The sequence below is a fragment of the Hermetia illucens genome, chromosome 2 (assembly GCF_905115235.1).
Source record: "Hermetia illucens chromosome 2, iHerIll2.2.curated.20191125, whole genome shotgun sequence".
In the NCBI taxonomy this organism is placed as follows: domain Eukaryota; kingdom Metazoa; phylum Arthropoda; class Insecta; order Diptera; family Stratiomyidae; genus Hermetia; species Hermetia illucens.
Window position 1 is genome coordinate 10,473,111 of NC_051850.1, and position 20,516 is coordinate 10,493,626.

Consider the following 20,516-nt stretch of genomic DNA (forward strand, 5'->3'; position numbering starts at 1 on the left):
TTCGCAATATCGTACACCAACTATGAGGCCGCCTGGACTTTGCAGCAGGATCGCTATAACAACAAACGTCTTTTAACAACAGCCTTCCTGAATGGCCTTTTATCCCAGCCAAACCCTTACAGGTGAAACCACCGTAAGTTTGAAAACGCTCCATGACACCTCTAAGGAGCGCCTGTTAGGTTTGGAGAACATAGGCTTTACCACTAGTGCTTGGGATCCAATTCTGGTGCACGCACACGGAGCCTGTACAAGCAAGGGCTTACTAACTCCAGAGAACTACAATGCTTGGAGGTATTGCTAGCGTTCATCGGCAGCAGGTTCCAGGCTTTGGAATCAATCCACGACAAAACTAGACCCTCATCTCAACGACAGACACTGGTAGCCTGCTCTACCACATCCAACCCAAAGAGAGGCTGCTCCGTTTGCCAAGGTCATCATAGGGCTACCGCTTGCACTACATTCTAAGAAGTTATCCCCGCAGAAAGGCTCAATATAGTCAAGCAGCGCAAACTGTGCTTGAATTGTTTATCTACCAAACATAAAAGCAATGCATGTAGCAGCTCTGGGAGGTGCAAACAATGCACCAAAAAAACACAATACACTGCTGCATGATTGCTTCCTGGCAACGGCTCCCTCGCCGCCACTTGCACCGAGTTCCAAAATTTCGACCGCGAAGGCCTGTTTGTCAGCTCTTCAACCAGAAGCGAGTCCAGACACCACAGCACACTCAACTCATATTACTGCCTGCCACATGCTATTTGTCACGGCAATGTTCCACATCCGTACGCCCAATGGAGAAATCGCCCCCTGCCGGGCTTTACTAGATTCGAGTTCTCAGGTAAACCTAATATCGGAGGAACCAACAGCTCACCTATTACTCAAACGCCTCAATAAGCGGGTAAATATCAGTGGAGTTTGTGCCACCTTACAAAAAATTAAGCTTTCCATCCAATCATCTATCACTGGATATAAAGTTTCGATGAACGCTATTGTTATGATGAAGATCAGATCGCCTTATCCTTCTTGGTATTTGGATCCCAGCAGTTGGCCAATACCAGGAAACATTCGTATGGCTGATCCAACATTTTATCAACCGGCTCCTCTTTGCCGGCCAAATTAAACTCGGCAACAACTTACCGACACTCCAAAAAACGCTACTCGGCTGGGTCATTACTGGTAGAGTAGTGAACTCCGATTACCTAGATACGAAGCAGCAGCCTGCCTGTGGCATTTTCACAAGAGGAGTCCTTAGACGAGCAGCTATCGACATTTTGGGAGCTCGAGAAAGTGGACCACTTGCCACACCCATTAACGGCGGCAGAGCGTTCCTGCGAGGAGCATTTTTTGCAAACCACGATGCGAGACAATGCAGAACGCTTTATAGTACGGCTGCCTTTCATTGGCGAAACGACGGAATTGGGGGATTCATATAACATGGCCCTTAAGAGGTTTGCTTCTCTGGAAAAGAAGCTAATCAAGTCACCCGACCTCAAGGCTCAGTACGTCGCTTTCATGGACGAATATGTCCAAACTACGTGTAGTTTTCGATGCATCCTGTAAGACAACTTCAGGGACCTCGAATGTTTGGCGACCATATGCAAGCTCTTTCGTGTTGCGGTATACACTTCTGGAATTATTTCGCGCTGCGGTATCTTCGGCGCGTCGGAAATCAATAATATTCCCATTTCGATAGTCAGGGGTCGTAGCCGTGAAGTCCTCCTATCCGAGGTTTCTTCTTCTTCTTCTTTTTCTTCAGCCTTTGTCCCGTTCACAAGCGGGGTCGGCTCGTCGTGATCGGTTTCGCCTATCGGCTATCGGCCTATTGGCTCTATCGAATGCCTTCCACCTGCCAGCGCAACTGGTACTCCAAGGTATTTAATTGCTGGTTTTGAAGTGATGATATGCTTCCCCATTCTGATACGGACAGTGATTTCCTTACGCTGCTTCGTGATAAGCACCGCCTCTGTTTTATCCTCCGCAAGTGCAAGAGTTGCATCTTTCAGCCACGTCTTTATAGCAGTGATTGCTTCGGATGAATATAATTCCACATTCGCCAAATATTTTGCAACAACGATCATCGCTTTGTCATCGGCGTAACCCACTATTGCTGCTTCGCTAACAATTGGAACGTTGTTGGTCCCAGAACAGAGTCCTGTGAAACATCCACGGAGACAATGTATTCTTTGGTTCCATTGTCTGTGTCGCACTAGAGTCTTCTGTCGACAAGCGCAGTTAAGTAACTGGGTAGACCAATCACCGCTAATAACTTCCTTATAAGGTTCCAACTGGCCGAGTTGAACGCATTTTGCACGTCAAGGGTAATCACAGTACAATACTTGCTAGTGCCACTCCTTCAATGTATTGCATTTTCTGTTAAGCCAGTGACCAGTTTGATGGAGTCGACGGTTGGTCTGTCCATACGGAAGTCGAATTGTCGGTCTGATAAGCCTTCCAGACTCTCAACAGTCGAGAGCAATCTGTAGTAGATTATTCGATCTAACATTTTCCCCGTAGTGTCCAATAGACATATAGGTCTATCTTTCCAGGTTTAGGACACAACAGTAACCTTTGCGTTTTGCATGTCTCGGGAAAGATCCCATCCGCCAAGCATGTTTCAAACAACTCTACGAGCATATTTTAAACAACTCTACGAATAGCTTAGGACTTTATTTGGAACGCCGTCGATGCCCTGCCCTTTGTTGTCTCCCAGCCTACATCAAATATCGAGTATTTCTTTTGTCGTTACTGGGGTATTACAGCCGCATCAAAAGATGTCTGTAGGGTGTACTCGCTTGTGCTCTCTTGGGGAAACAAACCCTGAACCATTTTCAGTAGAAGATTGGGACATGTAATTTGCGGAGCTACCTGACCTCTAAATTTCCTCATCACAACTCTTTGCGTAAAGTTGCTAAAAGCAGTTTCTCTTACTTCGCTGTATAGCCAGCTTCAGGTTTCTTCGAGCTTCCTTGGAAGCTAACTTCTTCACGTCCTGGTCAATCCTACCCATTGCTCTCTGAGTCGCTCATCTGATCACACACCGACCGAAGATCAAACAATTCACTGTTGCACCAGCAATTGGGCCTTCTACTGAGGAAAGTATAACGTCTCGGCGTCTATGAGTGGCATGCCGTGGCGATACACTCCGGGATATTCCGAGGATGTATCTGGTGTAATGTCCTGGTCCAACCACACATCTATGAATGTTTACTCGTCATTGATTTCGCAGACCAACCTCCTCATTCTTGAACGAACAGATTTCAGATCAACGACTATTGCCTGGTGATGACTGTAGATGTAGTGTTCCGATCGTGAGCTAGTGAAGGAGTAATAAAAGTCAGGACCCCCCCCTTTTCGGTAAGTATTAACCTGACCATCGTTAGCCAATATGATATCTCACTGCGCGAAAGCCTCTAAGAGACAACGACCTCTTGAATCCGTCAATGAACTTCCCCATACTGTGATCCATGCATTGAAGTTGCCGGCGATGACTTTTGGTTTCCGTCCTTTTGCATCCAAAACCAATCTATTCAACATGTCCTCGAATTCAGGCTGGAGGAGCATAGCAACTGTAGACTTATATGCCGTCTATTTTTGTCCATACGAACTCACTTATGGACTGCCTCATACATTCCTGTATGGCTTGGACCCCACATGCCCACAAGACCGCCCAATCTGTTGGATCGGCTATCCATATATTATTGTTAGGGTAAGTATCTTGTGCGACCCTACAGTGATTGCGGTTGATTTGGATCAACCGCATTTTCCCACTGCATTTAGCGCCTTTTTGAACTCGGGACGCTTGCTACTTCCGGCAATATGTTCAGGCCCTCCTTTTCCTCACACAATATGCATTTGAGAGTCTTGTTACATTCCTGAGCAATATGACGTATTGCTCTTGCATCGTCAGACCTATCAATCGTCGATGTCTGTACAAGAGTCACTTGAAGCATTTCTTCAACGGGATTTGCTCTCTAAGGCGACAGACTATCAATTCAATACGGACTTTCTCGACACCCAGCGCGCTGCTTCTAGTCCAATGGTCGCCGTCTGCATACCTCCATACGCCTTACTAAGGCTTACAATGGATGAATTCTGGAAGTCGTGCAACTGCTTCGCTAAGGCAGCGCAGATTTCTGGCTTGGAAGTGGCCTCATCTAGGTCCTTGCACTGTATAGTGATGTAATGCATTTGAGCTCGCACGCAGCACTTTCTCCAAGTAAGTTTTTTACTTGTTTACGGAAGCCTTGCTCTTTGCTCTCTTCGGACCTATTCACTTCCAACATGAGATCTCCCTTTTGGTTCCTCCGAATCCTGCTTACATTTTCCTCTAAGTCTTTGAGATCAGGGTCTCGTGCTTGAAATGATGATCGCCTATTTTTGTCCAACTTTAGTCCAACCATCGTGCACCTTTTGAGACATCGGCTCCCTTGATGGCGCTAGTGTTTTAGGCACTTTTTTCCGCCTACCGAGATTTTTTTCTTCAGAGAGGGTGACACGCATTTTTTGGGAACCTACTGATTTCCTGTATCTTCGTCCTCTTTCTCCCGAATCCTATTTTTCCTGTGGTCATCCACGAGTATACGGTGTCACTTGCTTGTCTTGATCGGTTTTCAAGTGCTCATCCAGTGTATCAAGCACTGACTGCCGCTTAGAAAATAGGTAGAGCCAGATACACTCCTTGTTTACGCTATCGAAAGCTTTCTCGAAATGGATGAACAGCAAGTAAAGCAAACATTTAAACTCCGCGCACTGTTCCCAAATGATCCGTACGGTGTTGATGTGGTCAATCCAGGAGAATCTGGGGGGAAATCAGCCTGCTCTCTGTTGATCTAGATTTCGAGATGTTCTGGGATAAGTTCCAGGATTATTTCAGCTATTACTTGTGCCATGGCAGGGAGCACGCAGATAAACATTCTATTGTCACAATCAAAACGGGTGCTTTTCTTTGCAATTTTAACGATCATCAATATATCTGAAGGATTTACGAGTGTAGCGATATATAATTCTGTGGGGAGACCGGTAAGCCCAGCAGTTTTATTCCGTTTTAGTGCATTGATGGCCGAAATTATTTCTGTGACCAGCCATTTATCCACAAGAGGAGTAACTTCACCGAATGTGATACTGTTAAGGACCGTAGTGAAGTGTTCCTTCCACCTCTTCAATTGCTCATCATCATCATGGATGAGGAGTTGGCTGCTAACGTTGTTCACAGAATTATCGGAAGATTTGCCACCATATGCAAGCTCTTTCGTGATACGGTGTTCACTTCTGAAATCATTGCGATTTGCGGTATCTCCCGCGCGCCGGAAACCAACCATATTCCATGTTTCCCGTCACATTCCCAAGCAAAGCCTTGTTAAAGCTTAGCTTGGCATTCACGATTACAATGTCACTTTTAAGAAGCCACTCCTCTACCGAAGAACTGCCCACATTAATTGCACTGCTACCAAATATAACCGGCAATCCTTTGGTCATATGGTGAGATGGTGAGTTGAAGGGAGCATTGCAAACACCTCTTCTTGACCTCGTTAATGCCATCTCGTGTACAATTCAAGCGAAAATGTAACAGCTGATCCGAAAGTTTTCTCTTCGCTTCTCTTCGCTGTCTGTTTGGTTCTCATCTGAACTATTTATTTCTCTTACGCTCAAAATAAATTATGTTGAATGAAACGTCAAAATAAAAAATAGAATTCGCATTGTTGGTGGTGAAAAAAGTGTGGAATTGCATTCGAATCTCCCAGGAAGGATTCTAAGTGATATAAGGAGATTGGTTGCTGATGAAGTTGGTTCCCGAGGTTTATCGCTTGCAGGCCACACGATAAGCCAAGAGAAATGTCGTTCGGATACACTCCGCTGGACGGGAATGCTTTGCATGCAATGGGTAAGTTCTGCAATTGGAGGAGGTTGTGCGAATTCACTGATTTAGTGCAATTTTTCTTGCATAAAAAATTTGCTCATTTTCTTGTGAATGGAATTTGTTGATATATGAGGTCCACATGATAAAGGTAAAACGAAAAATTGAATAGAAAATGATTAATTTATAATAAGGCTCTGATGATATTGGCAATTCCTACTTCAGGAAAACTAAGCCTTCACCTTAGGCAGTTCCTTCCTTGTCTTAATCTTTTCATTCTAGAAGTTGTTGGTAGTGCTTCAGGTATTAACATCATTTACAATTCCGATGGTTTTGAGAATGTCTTCACGTATTCCCATTTTCCTTCTTATTATCATTTTAAGGAAAGGTCCCTCTGAAAGGACCGACCGTCGACCGTCAAAGCTACTAAGCACACTCCTTACAGTTCCCAAGGTATTTGATACACAATTACTCAGAAGCGTGCTTTTTTAGTCATGCTTTGAACATATTTTTGCGAATGAGCAGGATGAATTGGCATTGCCTATGTTGACCTGTCACCAACACACACTACATTTCCCGAAATTTCCTTACAATCAACCTTGACTTTCCTAAGCCTCTATGTCATTGACAACTTCCTGCTTTACTTCATATTCCAATAGTTGAGTTTTCCAACATTCCTAGAGTTCCTCCTAACGTTCTTTCCTCGGTGACGTCGGTCACGACGAGCTGTGAAATGGACAAAGGCTGAAGAAAAAGGAGATAACGATCGCGGATATCCTCATTTGGGATGTGATCAAAACGTGTCACGCCACTAATCCAACGCAACATTTTCCTCTCCATTACCGCAAGATGCCGTCCATTGTCTTTTATAGTCAACCAACACTCAGAACCATAGAGAGCGACAGGACGAACGACATTGCGGTAGATTCTAGATTTGAGACTTTCGTTGATACGTGGATCACAAAGAACGCCACTTCATCCAGGTTGCGTTAATGCGTGAAACAATTTCATAACGCAGTTCTCCATTGGCTGATAGTGTTCACCCGAGGTATTTAAATCGCTCAGTTCTGGGCAGATCACTGCCGCTGACAGTTATTGTGCCTGTTCCATGGAGATCGGTCGTCAAAAATTCAGTTTTGTTTAGATTCAATCCGAGACGGTGTTGCATGAGGCGATCATTCCATTTTTGGACAAATTGCTCGAGATAATTTTTGCTATTAGATGCTAGGGAAACATCATCTGCATAAAGCAGTGTGTAGGGCGCTGGACGTTGGATCTCCCGTGTGACGGTGTCCCCAACAAGAACAAAGATGAGTGGTGAGAGGGCGCTTTCTTGATGTACACCAACAGAGACGCGAAACGGTTTTGATACACCCGCCATACTTCGGACTTTACTTTTCGGATTGTGGTAGAGCAATTGAACCCAGCCCACGAGTTCTTCTGGCACTAAGTGTTGTAGAGCTTACCAAATGAGTTCGTGTGGCACACGGTCAAACGCTTTCTCTAGATTCAGAAATGCAATGTAAAGAGGGTGATGCTTCTCACCGCGTTTCTTTATAAGTAACCGCGCAGCGTGTTTTGCATCATTAGTTCCGCAGTTTTTGACAAATCCGGCTTGATTCACGGGTATTTCAACAATTTCGCGAATACGGTTCAAGAATGCGTTCAAAAATCTTCATGTTATTGAAAAGTAACCGGATCGGACGGTAATTTGAACATTCTGCTGGACTACCTTTCTTTTTCCATATTGGTACCACTTTCTTGCCAGTCAGATGATGTTCTTCCTTCCCGATTAAATAATTCACTGAGTTACAGTGTTGGGTCCAAGCTCTTCGCTTTTCAGAGCTCAGATGCGATGTCGTCAGGTCCTGTGACTTTCCCCGATTTCATAAGTTTTGTTGCCTCCTCAACTTCAGTTGCGCTGACAGTGACTCCTTGAGGATTTTATGTGAGCACCTATCTGGACTACTTAATCTCATGGTCTTCTTAAGACACGGATTGATTTTGTGACCACAATCAGAGCCCCGCTGAGACAAGCAGCAACGGTACTAGTCTATACCAAGAGCATGGCTTAGCATTCATACTGGTGGATGGAAGACCTACCTAAATCTCTACCGAACTAAGGAGTACGGCACCCGTGTGGAAACGCAACACCACGCCGAGGCCCGAAGGTCTCTTCTCGCTTGAGCATTACCAACAACCCCCATAAAGCTCCCACTAGGGGGCCAACCGCAAATAACCGAGCTGTACTCACATACAACGGGGATTCACCCGAAGTATGAGAGTCCAGGAGTTATCCCGGTTCCCATGGTACCAGTATACCCCTGGTGAGGTGCAGACTCGGGTCTGATCGGCCCGATTAGGCCTTTGGAGCATTCGCCTACTGCATCACGGCCGGCAAGCCAAAGTGAGTATAGCGTGTCCCGGTGCCATCACTATGGAGGTTCTCCTCGGTCACTTGGTTTTGGTTTGGCCGACAGGGCTGCCGCACCGTCTTCCTCACCGCCACCTCTGAGCACCAGTTGCGCTGACAGGTGCAACTGCTCCAAATGTCGGCAATGATTGTGGAAGTGGAGGTTGAACAAATTTTTCAGTTGAAATCTGCTCAAAGTATTTTCGCCACCTATCCGTTGCGGCTCGATGGTTGGTAAGCATAGTACCGTTCTTATCATTAACGCAACAGAAGTGTTCGATATCCTGTGTGCGTTCTTTACGGTTTTTGGCAAGCCGATACAGATCTCTCTCGCCATCCCGAGAGTCCAGTTTATCGTAAAGATTTTTGTAATGGTCCGGTCGGGTGACACCGACTGCTTCCTTTGCTTTCCGATTGGCATTCTTATAAATTTGCCAATTAGCAGGCGTTTTATCGTCGAAAAATTTGCGGTAGAGGCGTTTCTTCTCACGGACCTTCATTTCAATATCGTCATTCCAAAGCCAAGTATCTCGGTTGATGTATCGCTTACCCGGCTTGGTGACCCCGAGTGTTGCAGAGGCCGCTTTGTAGATCGTGTTTTTCATTTGGTTCCACGATTCTTCCACATTCGTAATGGTCGGTAATCATGTGAGTGAGATCATTTCTTCTTTCTTCTCACGAAATCGCTACCATTTAATGCGCGGTGGGCCAGTGCTTTCCACATGTTGTTTTATCGGCGGCAATGAATGGCCGATGTTGAGGTGCGATGGTCTCATAGGGAACGACTTTGCAATCAGTGACAGTGGTAAAATGTCGACGTCTTATGAGAATATAGTCGATTGGAGTTTTACTGTTAATAATAATAATAATAATCGTTGGCGCAACAATCCATATTGGATCAAGGCCTTGAAGTGTGTAAGAGCACTTCATTCAAGACCGTAACGGTACACCACAGTACACTGTGGGAGGCAATGTGGTCAGCATTGCGCTCGCCCGAGATTATTACCCTGATTTGACTCAGGTACTCATTCACAGCTGAGTCGACTGGTGTCCGACATCCAATCACGATAACAAATTCCTCTGCCCCCAGCGAGATTTGAACCGCGACCTTCCGCTACGATAGCCCAGCGCTCTAACCACTTGAGCCATCCGGACACTGTTCCCACTATAAAATGTAGGAAGATGAGACAATCGTTTGATGAACCATGTATTCAAAAGTACAAGGTCATGGGTGTCCGCAAAATCGATTATACACTCGCCACCCTCATTATGCGCTCCGAACCGCTTTTCCCCATGGCACCTGTTACCGTCTGTCTTCTCACCCACATGACCATTAAGGTCGCCGGCAATGTTGATATAGTCGTCAGCAGGCACGTGACAAGTCTTTACATCGTCATTTCTTGAAAGGGATGAATATTGATGTTATTGGAGTTGGCATAAATTCCCCTGTGAGTTGGGGCTTAAAAATACAATCAAAGTCTTCCCTGCTTGTCGTAAGAAGCGACTAAAAGGGATAGAAATTTGTGGGTTAACAACACAACAACAATGCCGGATTTTTCGCTATCGAAAACGAACTATAATTGGTTTCTGGGATGTGTACACAATGCTCGATAGCGGTATGGAGGGTCTTCGCTTTCTCCAACTTAGGCGGGAATTCCAACGATAGTAGCTGGACACTCTGGGCCTAAGCGAAGTAAGATGTTGGAATTCTGGAGAGTATTCCTCTCCCTCTTGCGGCAATGTGCTTTTTGTACTCTGGAAAGTCAAAGGGTAACAGATACGAATCCGGTATCGGGTTGCTTCTGACGGTTACCGCAAGTCACACTGTCTTGTCGGGGCCGGTTTCTGACAGACCTTTTTTTGTAAAGATAGCAGACTGTAACTTTGAGACCGTTGAAAATTTCTCCTATCTAGGGTAAAAAATTACAACCAATAACAGCTACAACGATGAAATTCGCCCTCGATCGTAGACTGCCAACAGAGCCTATTGCAGCTTACAAAAACTGTTTCGCTCGAAACGTCTCACCATTGGGTCAAAGCTCTTACTGTACAAGACAATGATCTTGCCAGTCCTTATGTATTCCTCGGAGACTTGGGTTTTTATTATGAAAAATTGCGAGCTCTTGGCCGCGTTCGAAGAATTTTTGGCTCCAAAAATGAGAATGGACGATTTCGTAGTCTACATAACGACGAAATCTATAAGCTATACCGTGACCGTCTGGTTGTGGATAAAACCCAGATCAACAGGTTGCGGTGGTCAGGTCGCCACACAGCTTTTAGGGATCTCGAATTGGTGGACCTCGGCGCAAAACCGGCATGTCTAGTGTTCCTTACTAAGGCAGCCCTAGATCGGATATTGGTTTTGCGCCATTCATGGTGATGCATTCAACGAGCAATTAAACGCAGTTCGGAGGAGGCTTCCTGAAGGTAAAATTGTGATCTGATGGGTGATCGGAATGCCAACGTGGGATCTGACAACACCTTGCTCGGACATGTAACGGGAAAACACTGTCTTGGCGACCGCAACGGTGATGGTGGAAGGTTCGTGGATTTTTGTAACTTTCACTGTCTCGTCATTGGTGGCAACTGATCGACACGTACGACCAATTAGATCGACCACTTTGCGATCAGCAGTAGATTTAGGAGTTGTCTCCTGGATGTGCGTAACAAGAGATTCGCTTACATCGGCCTCGAAAGAGATCACCATCTGATGGTCGCTTACATTCACTTGGGTGTTGCGTTCGCCAATTCGCGGATCGATGAACGGAATGACTTGAAGGCTCTACTGATCGCTGCGAGTGTCATGTTTGACGCGCTCGAACTCCCGAAGGAGTTTAGCGTCATCTTCACTGTGACAAAAGAGAATTTGCTATTGCGCTAACATGCGAATAGGAATAGATCCCCAAGCAAAAAAGAAATCATTTCGGCCATTTATGCACTCAAACGGAGTAAACGCTTTGGGTGTGACAATTGAAGGGGTATTCGCGTGCTCTGTCATCGCGAAGATAATAGCTAAAATAATCCTGGAACACATCAAAGAACATTTCGAAAGTTTGATCGATATAGAGCAGGCTGGTTTCCAATCCGGATCATCTTGCATTGACCACATCAACACCCTACGCATTATTTTGGAACAGTGTGCGAAATTCAGTACAACTGCTGTGACGCGGCACTACATGTTCTACATTTTAACAGGTGGATGCAAACCAAAATGGAAAAATCGTACCAGTCAATTGAGTTCACTATATAGAAATGACACGCGACACAAATATTCTCTGCGAGGCAAATCGATCGCGTCGGGTCGCTCATTTTGCCACCGATATTATTTTTTCTTATTATCGGTGACCTTCATGCTGCCTTGTCTGGAGGACGTGGAAGAATTCAATGGACTGTGACATCTTTCCAGAAACACTTCGACAACACAATCATCCAGTTGAGACTGTTTTGCATTAGTGATCTTTCTGTGTTGCTATAGGTATATGAGAAATACATGGAAACTGACCCCCACTCTTGTTACTCAAAAGCTTCAAATTTTCGTGAACATTTTTCTGCGGCATGTCACCGTGGTACGGTGGACTGATCCTACTATGAACAAGGAACTTGTTCGGCGCATAGGTCAGTTACCATTGGACGAGGTCACATTAATGGAGGGCAACAACTTCATTACTGGTTATGCACTATCCCAAGATGCCGGACTAGTTGGCCGCCCCAGGAGTACATGGTGCAGAAGAGTGGAGGAGGAATGCAAATGTCTCGGGAAGACTTGAAAGTAGCTTGATCGAATTTCAGCGAATCGTGCATGATGATGCGTAGACGTGGTTGATGCGCTATGCCCCGTTAAGGTGTAAAAGACATCCCTACATACAAAAAAAGAATATTTTTTCTGTCTCCTTGTATAGTAAGTACATGTATGTTGTGGTTGGGTAATTGAAATGGTTATGATTCAGCTTTAGACTGATTTGATTTTAATAAAAATAATCCAAATATTCTTTTGTTTGAGTTGTTTAACTGACGAATCGGAACAATTTGACTGAATGTAACCACTGACAAGGTGACCTGGAGACCCTTGGATAGATTTTCAGTGATAAACTGGCGGTAATTGATCCGCTGGTAATTTGGTAACCTTCGATGAAATTGATAGCATGTGCACCAAACTACTAGCACCAAAATGTGCTCCTGTTACTAATTAATCGTTTCACTTTAAATGATTCTACTTGACCATGAATGTAATGAACTTATTTTGTATTTTTCAGTTCCAATAATGGGAAATATATCGAACATGACAAACGGATCCAATTTCATACCACAATTAGCTGCTGTTGCTTCCGGTGCAGGCACAATGCCCACTTTATCTGGTCCTTCCCTTATTCCAGCACACCTTTCGGCTGCTCTCAATGATAGTCCACTTGAATTTAAGACAAATACTCTATCGGGTGCAAAGTCATCAATGGATAAAAAATCTTCCACGACAACACAACAAAATCAAATGGGGGCTGGCCCTATGGATTTAGAAAATGATAATGAATCGCCTTCCTCTATCATTTCAAACAGTGGAGGAAGTATTGAAAGTGCTTTGTCTTCAAAACGATTAGGATCAGGTAGAGAACATAAGATAAGTACAGGATCCCTGGATGATGACTCCGCTTGTGCTGGGATAAAAGTGAATTCGGAAACGAATCTTATTTCCGCCGCAAACACGACTAGTGTACAAAACAAACCAATAGTGATGAGCAGTGAAATGTTTTTGAATGGAATGATGGGAGTGGGACCACCACCGCCACCACCTCATCCTCACCACCAACATTCGCATCATCCGCAAGGGTTCATGGTAATGCCTGCCGGAATGATGATGGATCCAACTGCAATGGCTGCTGCAGCTACGATACAAATGCAACAATTTCCTTTGATGGCAGCTACGATTCCTCCACAGCAAACTACTACCCAAAGTCCGGTGACTACTCAACAAGTGGTAGATTCTAGCCAACCGCAGTCAACGCAACCGCTTCCTGTGTTACCTATCCAAATTAAGGAGATAATAACGTGTAAATCATGCACTTTATATCCGCCCAATCCCAATGCACCACCGCCAACGATACGAGAACGTCCTCCTGGTTGCCGTACAGTTTTCGTTGGTGGCCTACCTGAAAATATTACAGAAGAGATTATTCGGGAAATATTTGAAAGTTGTGGAGAAATAACAACATTACGATTGTCCAAAAAGAACTTTTGTCATATCCGGTTCGCCTTTGAAGCATCTGTAGACTCAGCGATCTACTTATCAGGGTACCGGATTCGCATCGCTAATAGCTCGGAATCGGCGAATTGTGGTCGATTACATGTGGATTATGCACAAGCCCGCGACGATCAGTACGAGTGGGAATGCAAACAACGTCAATTACAGCGTGAACAACGCCATCGAGAACGTATGGAACGCGAACGCTTACGATCAATGTCTCCGCCTCCGATTGTCCATTATACAGAACATGAAGCTGGAAATGTTGCAGAGAAGTTGAAGAATGATGACACGTTTTTGAAAGCAGTTGTTACTTTGATTGCATGGTTGGAACGCGGTGATTGCTCCAAGAAAAATGCAAACACATTTTATTCAATGATACAGAGTACAAATGCACATGTTAGACGATTGCAAAACGATAAACTCCAATATGAAGAGGACTTGAGACGAGCACGGGAACAGTATCGAAAACAAATGCAGAATATGGGACAACAATGTAAGTACAGAATATTTTCTTTTTGTTAGTAAATATCTTTTGTTATATCATTGTTACTAAGAAGCACTCTCGGTCACAATTGAAAAAGATAAGATGGAGGTTAAGCATAATTTCACAACGGGAGCTATCGTGTGAGACTGTAGTTATCTGATGGGTTTTTCCATTGCTGGAATATTTTTTTTTTGTTTTTGTCATAATTTTCGTATTATATCACTTCTCATAACTCACGGCAATAAACAGTGTTCGATTCATATTTATTGTTGATGGTTTTTCTAAAGGAAGTATGTGGCTCGTAGATTCATCCATATTTTGCCTTAAAGTTGATTGTAATGGAAATCAGTTGAAGATAATCCTAAGTTGAAAGAACAACGCTTGAATCGTATATGGTACTCTCCAGCAGATGATTCCGGTTGTGATATTTCGGCAACGTGAAATCCACCGTTAAGTTATTCTGCTTGAAACTCCAAATCACATGCTTTCTTCCGAAAATGTATTGTAAACTTTCTTTTTGTGTTAGATTTTGTATTTCTTATGGTTTTGTATTTTGATCAAATACATTTTATCATGGTTATACCTTGTTTGTTCAAATTGGCTTCACTGCGCCCGGACATCCACCAACACAGATAGAGACATAAAACATTGTTTTAAGTGTAGCAATCAGGTGAGCTTCGCTGAAACACAATTCTTTTCTGTAAAAAGTATTTTTCATTTTCGGTAATTGCTCAATCGTAAAGTGGCACAGGATTTCTCCTATTCCAGACGAGTTCTATTATTTCTTGATTGATACCAAAAGATGTACATTGTTGTCGTATTTTTACCAAAAATAAATTTCTTTTGTTATTATTGCAGTTCAAATCCCCTTTCTTTCCTTGAGGGAAAACTACTTAAAAAGGGAAAATTCATTCCCGCTTTATTCCATGCACTTTCTCTAAATTTTCATCGCACTCCAGATATTTGTGTGTAAGACAACTTGATTAGAATTGCAGAAATACTTCATTTAAGGTCCGTCCCACTACCAGAGTGGGGGAATGTCAAGTGCGTAATAGACGGAGAGCTGGCTACATGAAAATCTACATGACTCGATGCACGAAAAATTTCAACTGAAAATAGTTGGAATGGTGTCGGTAAAGCAACAGCTGGACAGTCAGAAGACTAGGGCGTGGGCGAGCTGTCAAACCTTTTGGTCAGAAACAAAAAAAAAACGGCCTACTACCCGATAAAAATAGGTAACCTCCAGTTTCACTCTCCTGAGGAAAAAATATCCGCTTGCGTAGGCTAATTCAGCCACTTATTCAAAGTCCAATCGCCAACGAACCCTATCTGGAACTCGGTGGTCGCCACTACTGTCAATGATAAAATGTTGAGCTTCTTTACCTCACTAGAAGAAGTCGAACTTGCAATCACCCATGCAACAATAAAAAATCTTCGGGCCCCGACGGTATCTCTAACTTTGTCCTGCGGAAGTGTGCGTCTACCATCAATGATCGTCCCGCCATCCTCTTCAACAACTGCCTGAACAACGGACACTTCCCGGTATCATGGAAATTAGCCCTCCTTATACCTATCCCTAAGAAGGGGTGCTCGAGCGATCTCAACGATATGAGGCCTATCTCTCTTCTTTCCAATATTGCAAAAATCTTCGAACGTATCCTACTAAGTCACCTGAAGATCAGCTTTTCATGTCTTTGCTAATATTCCGGCCGTTTTTTATGCAGAGCACGATGCAATTTTATGAGTTGTTGGTGAAAACCGTGAGCTTCGACAGTTTCACCAGGTTTCAACAGTTCATAGCAGACAATACTCCGCTGATTCCACCACACGCACAACATCGTCTTCCTTATCTACTTTTCGTCGCCAGTCACAATTCGATTCAAAAACATCTTTCTTTTGTGTCTGGCAAGCAAGGTTTCGCATACGTTTTAGCGCCGCTCCATCTGCCTATCGTTCAATTCATGCGGCACCCATTTTCCGATCTTTTGAACCTTACCCATTGCATGTAGGCGCATGGAAATGGCTTGTTGAGAAATACCTAATTGCTTGGCGAGCATTTACTGCGTTTGAGTATTGTCCTCGTCCAAAAGCGCCTCCAATTCGTGGTACTTAACTTTCCTGGGCCAATTTTCACGCTCCTTGTCACTCAGATCGAAATCGTCACCTTTGAATCGACGGAACCAGGCTCGGCACGTTGTTTCCGATAGAGCATTGTCGCCATAGGTTTCCACAAGCATTCGATGCGCTTCAGCGGCTGGTTTCTTCAAATTGACGCAAAAAAGTAGAGCCCTCCGGAAATGCTCTTTTCCGGGAACAAAACTTGACATGATTATTGAAGAGAAAAAATATGTGTTTGCATGAATTGCTGATGATATGGACTGACAATTGTTGACAAATGTCGTAATAAAAAAAATATGACGTGCTCATAGCAGCTTGATACGCTCTGTGACGCCATCTGTGAGCAAACAGCGGATTTAAGCTTTCACACGTGCTACCAGCTTATTTATGATTCGAAAATTGCCCCCTTTCGCGGTGCCGTAACTTTAACAGAAGTAGAAAGGAGGGACATTTTTTCCTTCTATTATATATATCCTCTTTACACTCTTACTCTCCGGGTGTATGCAAACCCAATTTTACCATGATGATATCAAAATAACCCCCATTAGACGGAGGGAATTTGAAAGAGAGGACATCCTTTATTCCTACGGGAATAGGACACAAAATTAAATCCTATCATTTAAAGGGATGGTGACCGCCGCTGTCCTGTAACGGAGTTGGAAAGAAAAACCTTTCTCTTTCTACTACATATCCTCCCCATGGGGTAGTGTTTGATAGTGTATGGGCCCTATTAGAATACAGCATTTTTAAGGTTTTGTGTAAAACAAAACCTTATTAAAATGTCTGTCTGTCACACGTACTTTTCTCCAAAACGGCTAAACCGATCCGAACGAAATTCCGTGGACAGATGGGAACTATGAAATCCCACGCATATAGCGAGTGGTATAAATTTGGGTGGAGTTTAAAGGGGGGCTCCCCATACATGCAAAGGGGGGATTCAAAAAAAATATATAGTTGTGTAGGGTATCAAATGAACGAAGTGTCAAAGTTATAGCAGTTCAAACTTATCAATTTCGTGCGAATTTACTGCATTCTAAGCATACAAATAAGATGCTGACGGCGTAATTAACGAGAATAATTGACATTCGAATGAAATATTGAAATCCTATTCATGAAGAATCTTCTTCTCCCCAGTCCTTTTTCATATCTGTTGTAGGTTAAATTCTTCGCATATGCTAATAATATTAAACTCAGAGTGTGAAGCGTATTTCATCAAATGTTTTATTTAAATCGCTTTCTAAAAACTAGAGGGCAATGGAGTTTTTACCTATGTGACACGGGGCAGTCATGCACTCGTCGTTCCTCATATCTTCTTCTTGTTCTTCAGCCTTTTTCCCATTCATACGCGGGGTCGGTTCGTCGTGATCGGCTTCGCCATTTTATTTTATCAAACGCCTGATCTGGGTGTAATCAGAAGGCTTTTAATTCCCCATCATGTGACCATACCATCGGAAACGCTTCACATGCAGTTTTTCCACGATCGATGCAACCCCATATCGATCGCGGATATCTTCATTTCGGACGTGATCCAAATGTGTCACGCCACCAGTGCAATGCAACATCTTCGTCTCCATTACCGCGAGACGCCTTTCATTGTCTGTTATAGTCGGCCAACACTCAGAATTGCAGAGAGCGGTAGACGGACGATATTGCTGTAAATTTTAAATTTGAGACGTTCGCTGATACGTCCATCACAAAGAACACCAGTTGTGGAATGCTACTTCATCCAGGTCGCATTACTACGTGAAGCAATTTCAAAACACAGTTCTCTATCGGCTGATAACATTTAAGCTGATAGCACTGAGCAATTTAAATAAATCGAGTTAATGCTGTCAACCAATGGAGAACTGCGTTATACTTCTCACATAGGGAAACACAAAACCTTTTATACCTGAAGCGTCAAGCTTCCGGTTTCCCGACTTGTTTTTAATTTTTATTCATCAAAGTGCTGTAATGCTGACCACATTGCCTCCTACAGTGTTCTGTAGTGTACCGTTACGGTCTTGAATGAAATGCCCTAACACACTTCAATGCCCTGATCCAATATGGATTGTTGTGCCAACGATTATTATTTCCGAGTTATCACAATCTCGGCAGATGCCGGATTTTACCTAATACTAGCACTAAGTGCCAAGCATTTAGGCTCGGACGATCCTACCTACTTAAAAGCTGAAGGGGCACTGGTGGTGGTGGCCGGTGTTAGGTCAGTGGGAGAAACCGTCGAGTACTCCCCGCAACATCGAGCACGTATGCAGAATGGTGTACTTCTGCATGGTTTGAACCAGACTGTGCGAAAGTCCCAGGACATCAAGAGAAGCCGTCAGGGATTTAGGTACAATACCTGTAGCTGACAATATTATGGGAACTACAACCACCCGCTCGAGACGCCAAATTTCTTTGATTTCACGAGCCAATGGCTCATAGTTCACCTTCTTCTCCACGTATTTCCGTTCAATGTTGCTATTATGGGGGATAGCAACATCAATAATATACGTGGAGCGACCCGTCTTGTCAACTAGCAGTACGTCAGGCTTGTTGTGTGCGGTATGGCGATCAGTCAGAACTTGCCGGTCCCAATACATGCTGTAAGCAGAACTATCAAGTACTGCTTGCGGCTCATATCGGTAAACCGGACATGTTCCCGTGATCAGCCCATGCTTATATGCAAAGTTTTGATGGATAACCTTACATACAGCATTATGCCTGGTGATGTATTGCACCGGTGCCATAACAGTACAGCCAGAAATGAGATGGTCCAACGTCTCTAACGCCGAACCACACATTCTGCACTGGTCGTTCTCCACCCGTTCTTTCATGATGAGCTTTTTATAAGCTCGGGTGGCGACCACGCCATCCTGAATGGCACACATAAACCCCTCCGTCTCAGCAAAGAGCTCCCCAGCACACAGCCATCTGTTCGACAGATGCAAATCGACAAATGGCTGCCAAAGACAATTCACGTGTTTACCGTGCATTGCCTTCGACTTCCATTCATCGATCCGCTCTTGGTCCGACTTCACCCCACTCAGAGGATTGAAAGATCGATCCTTCAAGTTAAGTGGAGTCAGTCCACAGTCTGCCTTACAGACAGCCGCATGCAAGGGACTCGCTTGCTCTTTGCTGTAAAAATAAGCGCGCAGCGAGTCGACTTGGCGATGATGTTGTGCCGCCACGTCAACCACGCCCCTACCTCCGATGTCACGAGGCAGGTTCATCCGCTCCACGGCAGACTTTGGGTGATGCATTCGGAATTTGGACATAGTTGTCCGTATCCGCCGCTGGACGTTTTGCAGATCGGTCTTCGTCCACGGCAATATTCCGAATGCATAAGTCAGTGAAGGGATGGCGAATACATTCAACGCGCTTATTTTATTCTTCCCCGAGAGATGCTATTTCAGCACCAGCTTTACACGTCGCAGGAATTCGGACAGCAGAGCATCCCTCAGATCACCAACTCGAGCATGGGTTACTTGCAGAATTCCTAGGTAGTTGTAGAAATCTGTCTCGATGATAGCTTCGATGTGGAGGTCACAATACTATGTCCGGCATGCGGCTCGTGATGACCTTTGCGGATGGCTTGGATTCGACACTTGTCTAATCCAAACTCCATCCGAATATCACGGTTGAACATGTCTATTATTCGCAACAGACTTCTAAGATGGTTGTCAGTACCAGCATACAGCTTGATGTCATCTAGGTACATCAAGTGTGTCAGTTCGCACTTAGCACGTAGGCCATATTTTATTGCAAAACCATGCCCTCTAGCATCATTCAGTAGCCACGAAAGGGGGTTCAGTGCCATACAAAACCAAAGGGGACTCAACCAATCCCCCTGGTAGATGCCCCTCCGTATACGGATGGGCTCTGAGGTATTAGCACCCTCAGATGTACGGACTGATAAGGTGGTATGCCACCCTTCCATGACTGTCGCCAAAAACTTTATTATTATAGTTTCGGATCAATGCGATACAGATGTAGGATATCGATTAGCCAGGTATGCGGAACGCTGTCGAAAGCCTTGGCATAATCGATATAGCAACTGAAGAGGTTTCTTTGGCCTCTAGTTGCTTGTCCTACAACTACCGAGTCGATAATGAGTTGCTCTTTGCAACCCTTCTGCTCCTCGGACAGAATGTTGTTGGTCTCGAGGTGCGCATGGATCCTTCCACTAATAATGAACGTGATGAATTTGTAGAGGGTTGGTAAGCAAGTGATCGGTCTTGTGTCTGCGGGGTCCTGCACCATGTCCTTTTTAGGGATAAGGTAGGTAATCCCCGCTGTGAGGAAAGGTGGAAATTCGTCCGGCCGACTCATGACCTCATTTATACTGCGTGCCAACCGACTGTGTACGCTGGTAAATTTCTTATACCAGAAATTCTGCACCCGATCCAGACCTGGGCCCCTCCAGTTC

General features: G+C 44.3%; 1 protein-coding gene across 1 annotated transcript in view; it reads left to right on the plus strand.

The window, feature by feature from the left end:
* Positions 1-5,664: 5,664 nt before the first annotated feature.
* The window catches only part of LOC119648406 (ecto-NOX disulfide-thiol exchanger 2), a 44,157-nt gene continuing 29,305 nt past the window's right edge, over positions 5,665-20,516 (plus strand). The window contains exons 1-2 of the mRNA XM_038050155.1: positions 5,665-5,881; positions 12,521-13,996. Of these exons, the coding sequence (XP_037906083.1) occupies positions 5,833-5,881; positions 12,521-13,996 (1,525 nt within the window). The 5' untranslated portion in view covers positions 5,665-5,832. The remainder of the gene's footprint in view (positions 5,882-12,520; positions 13,997-20,516) is intronic.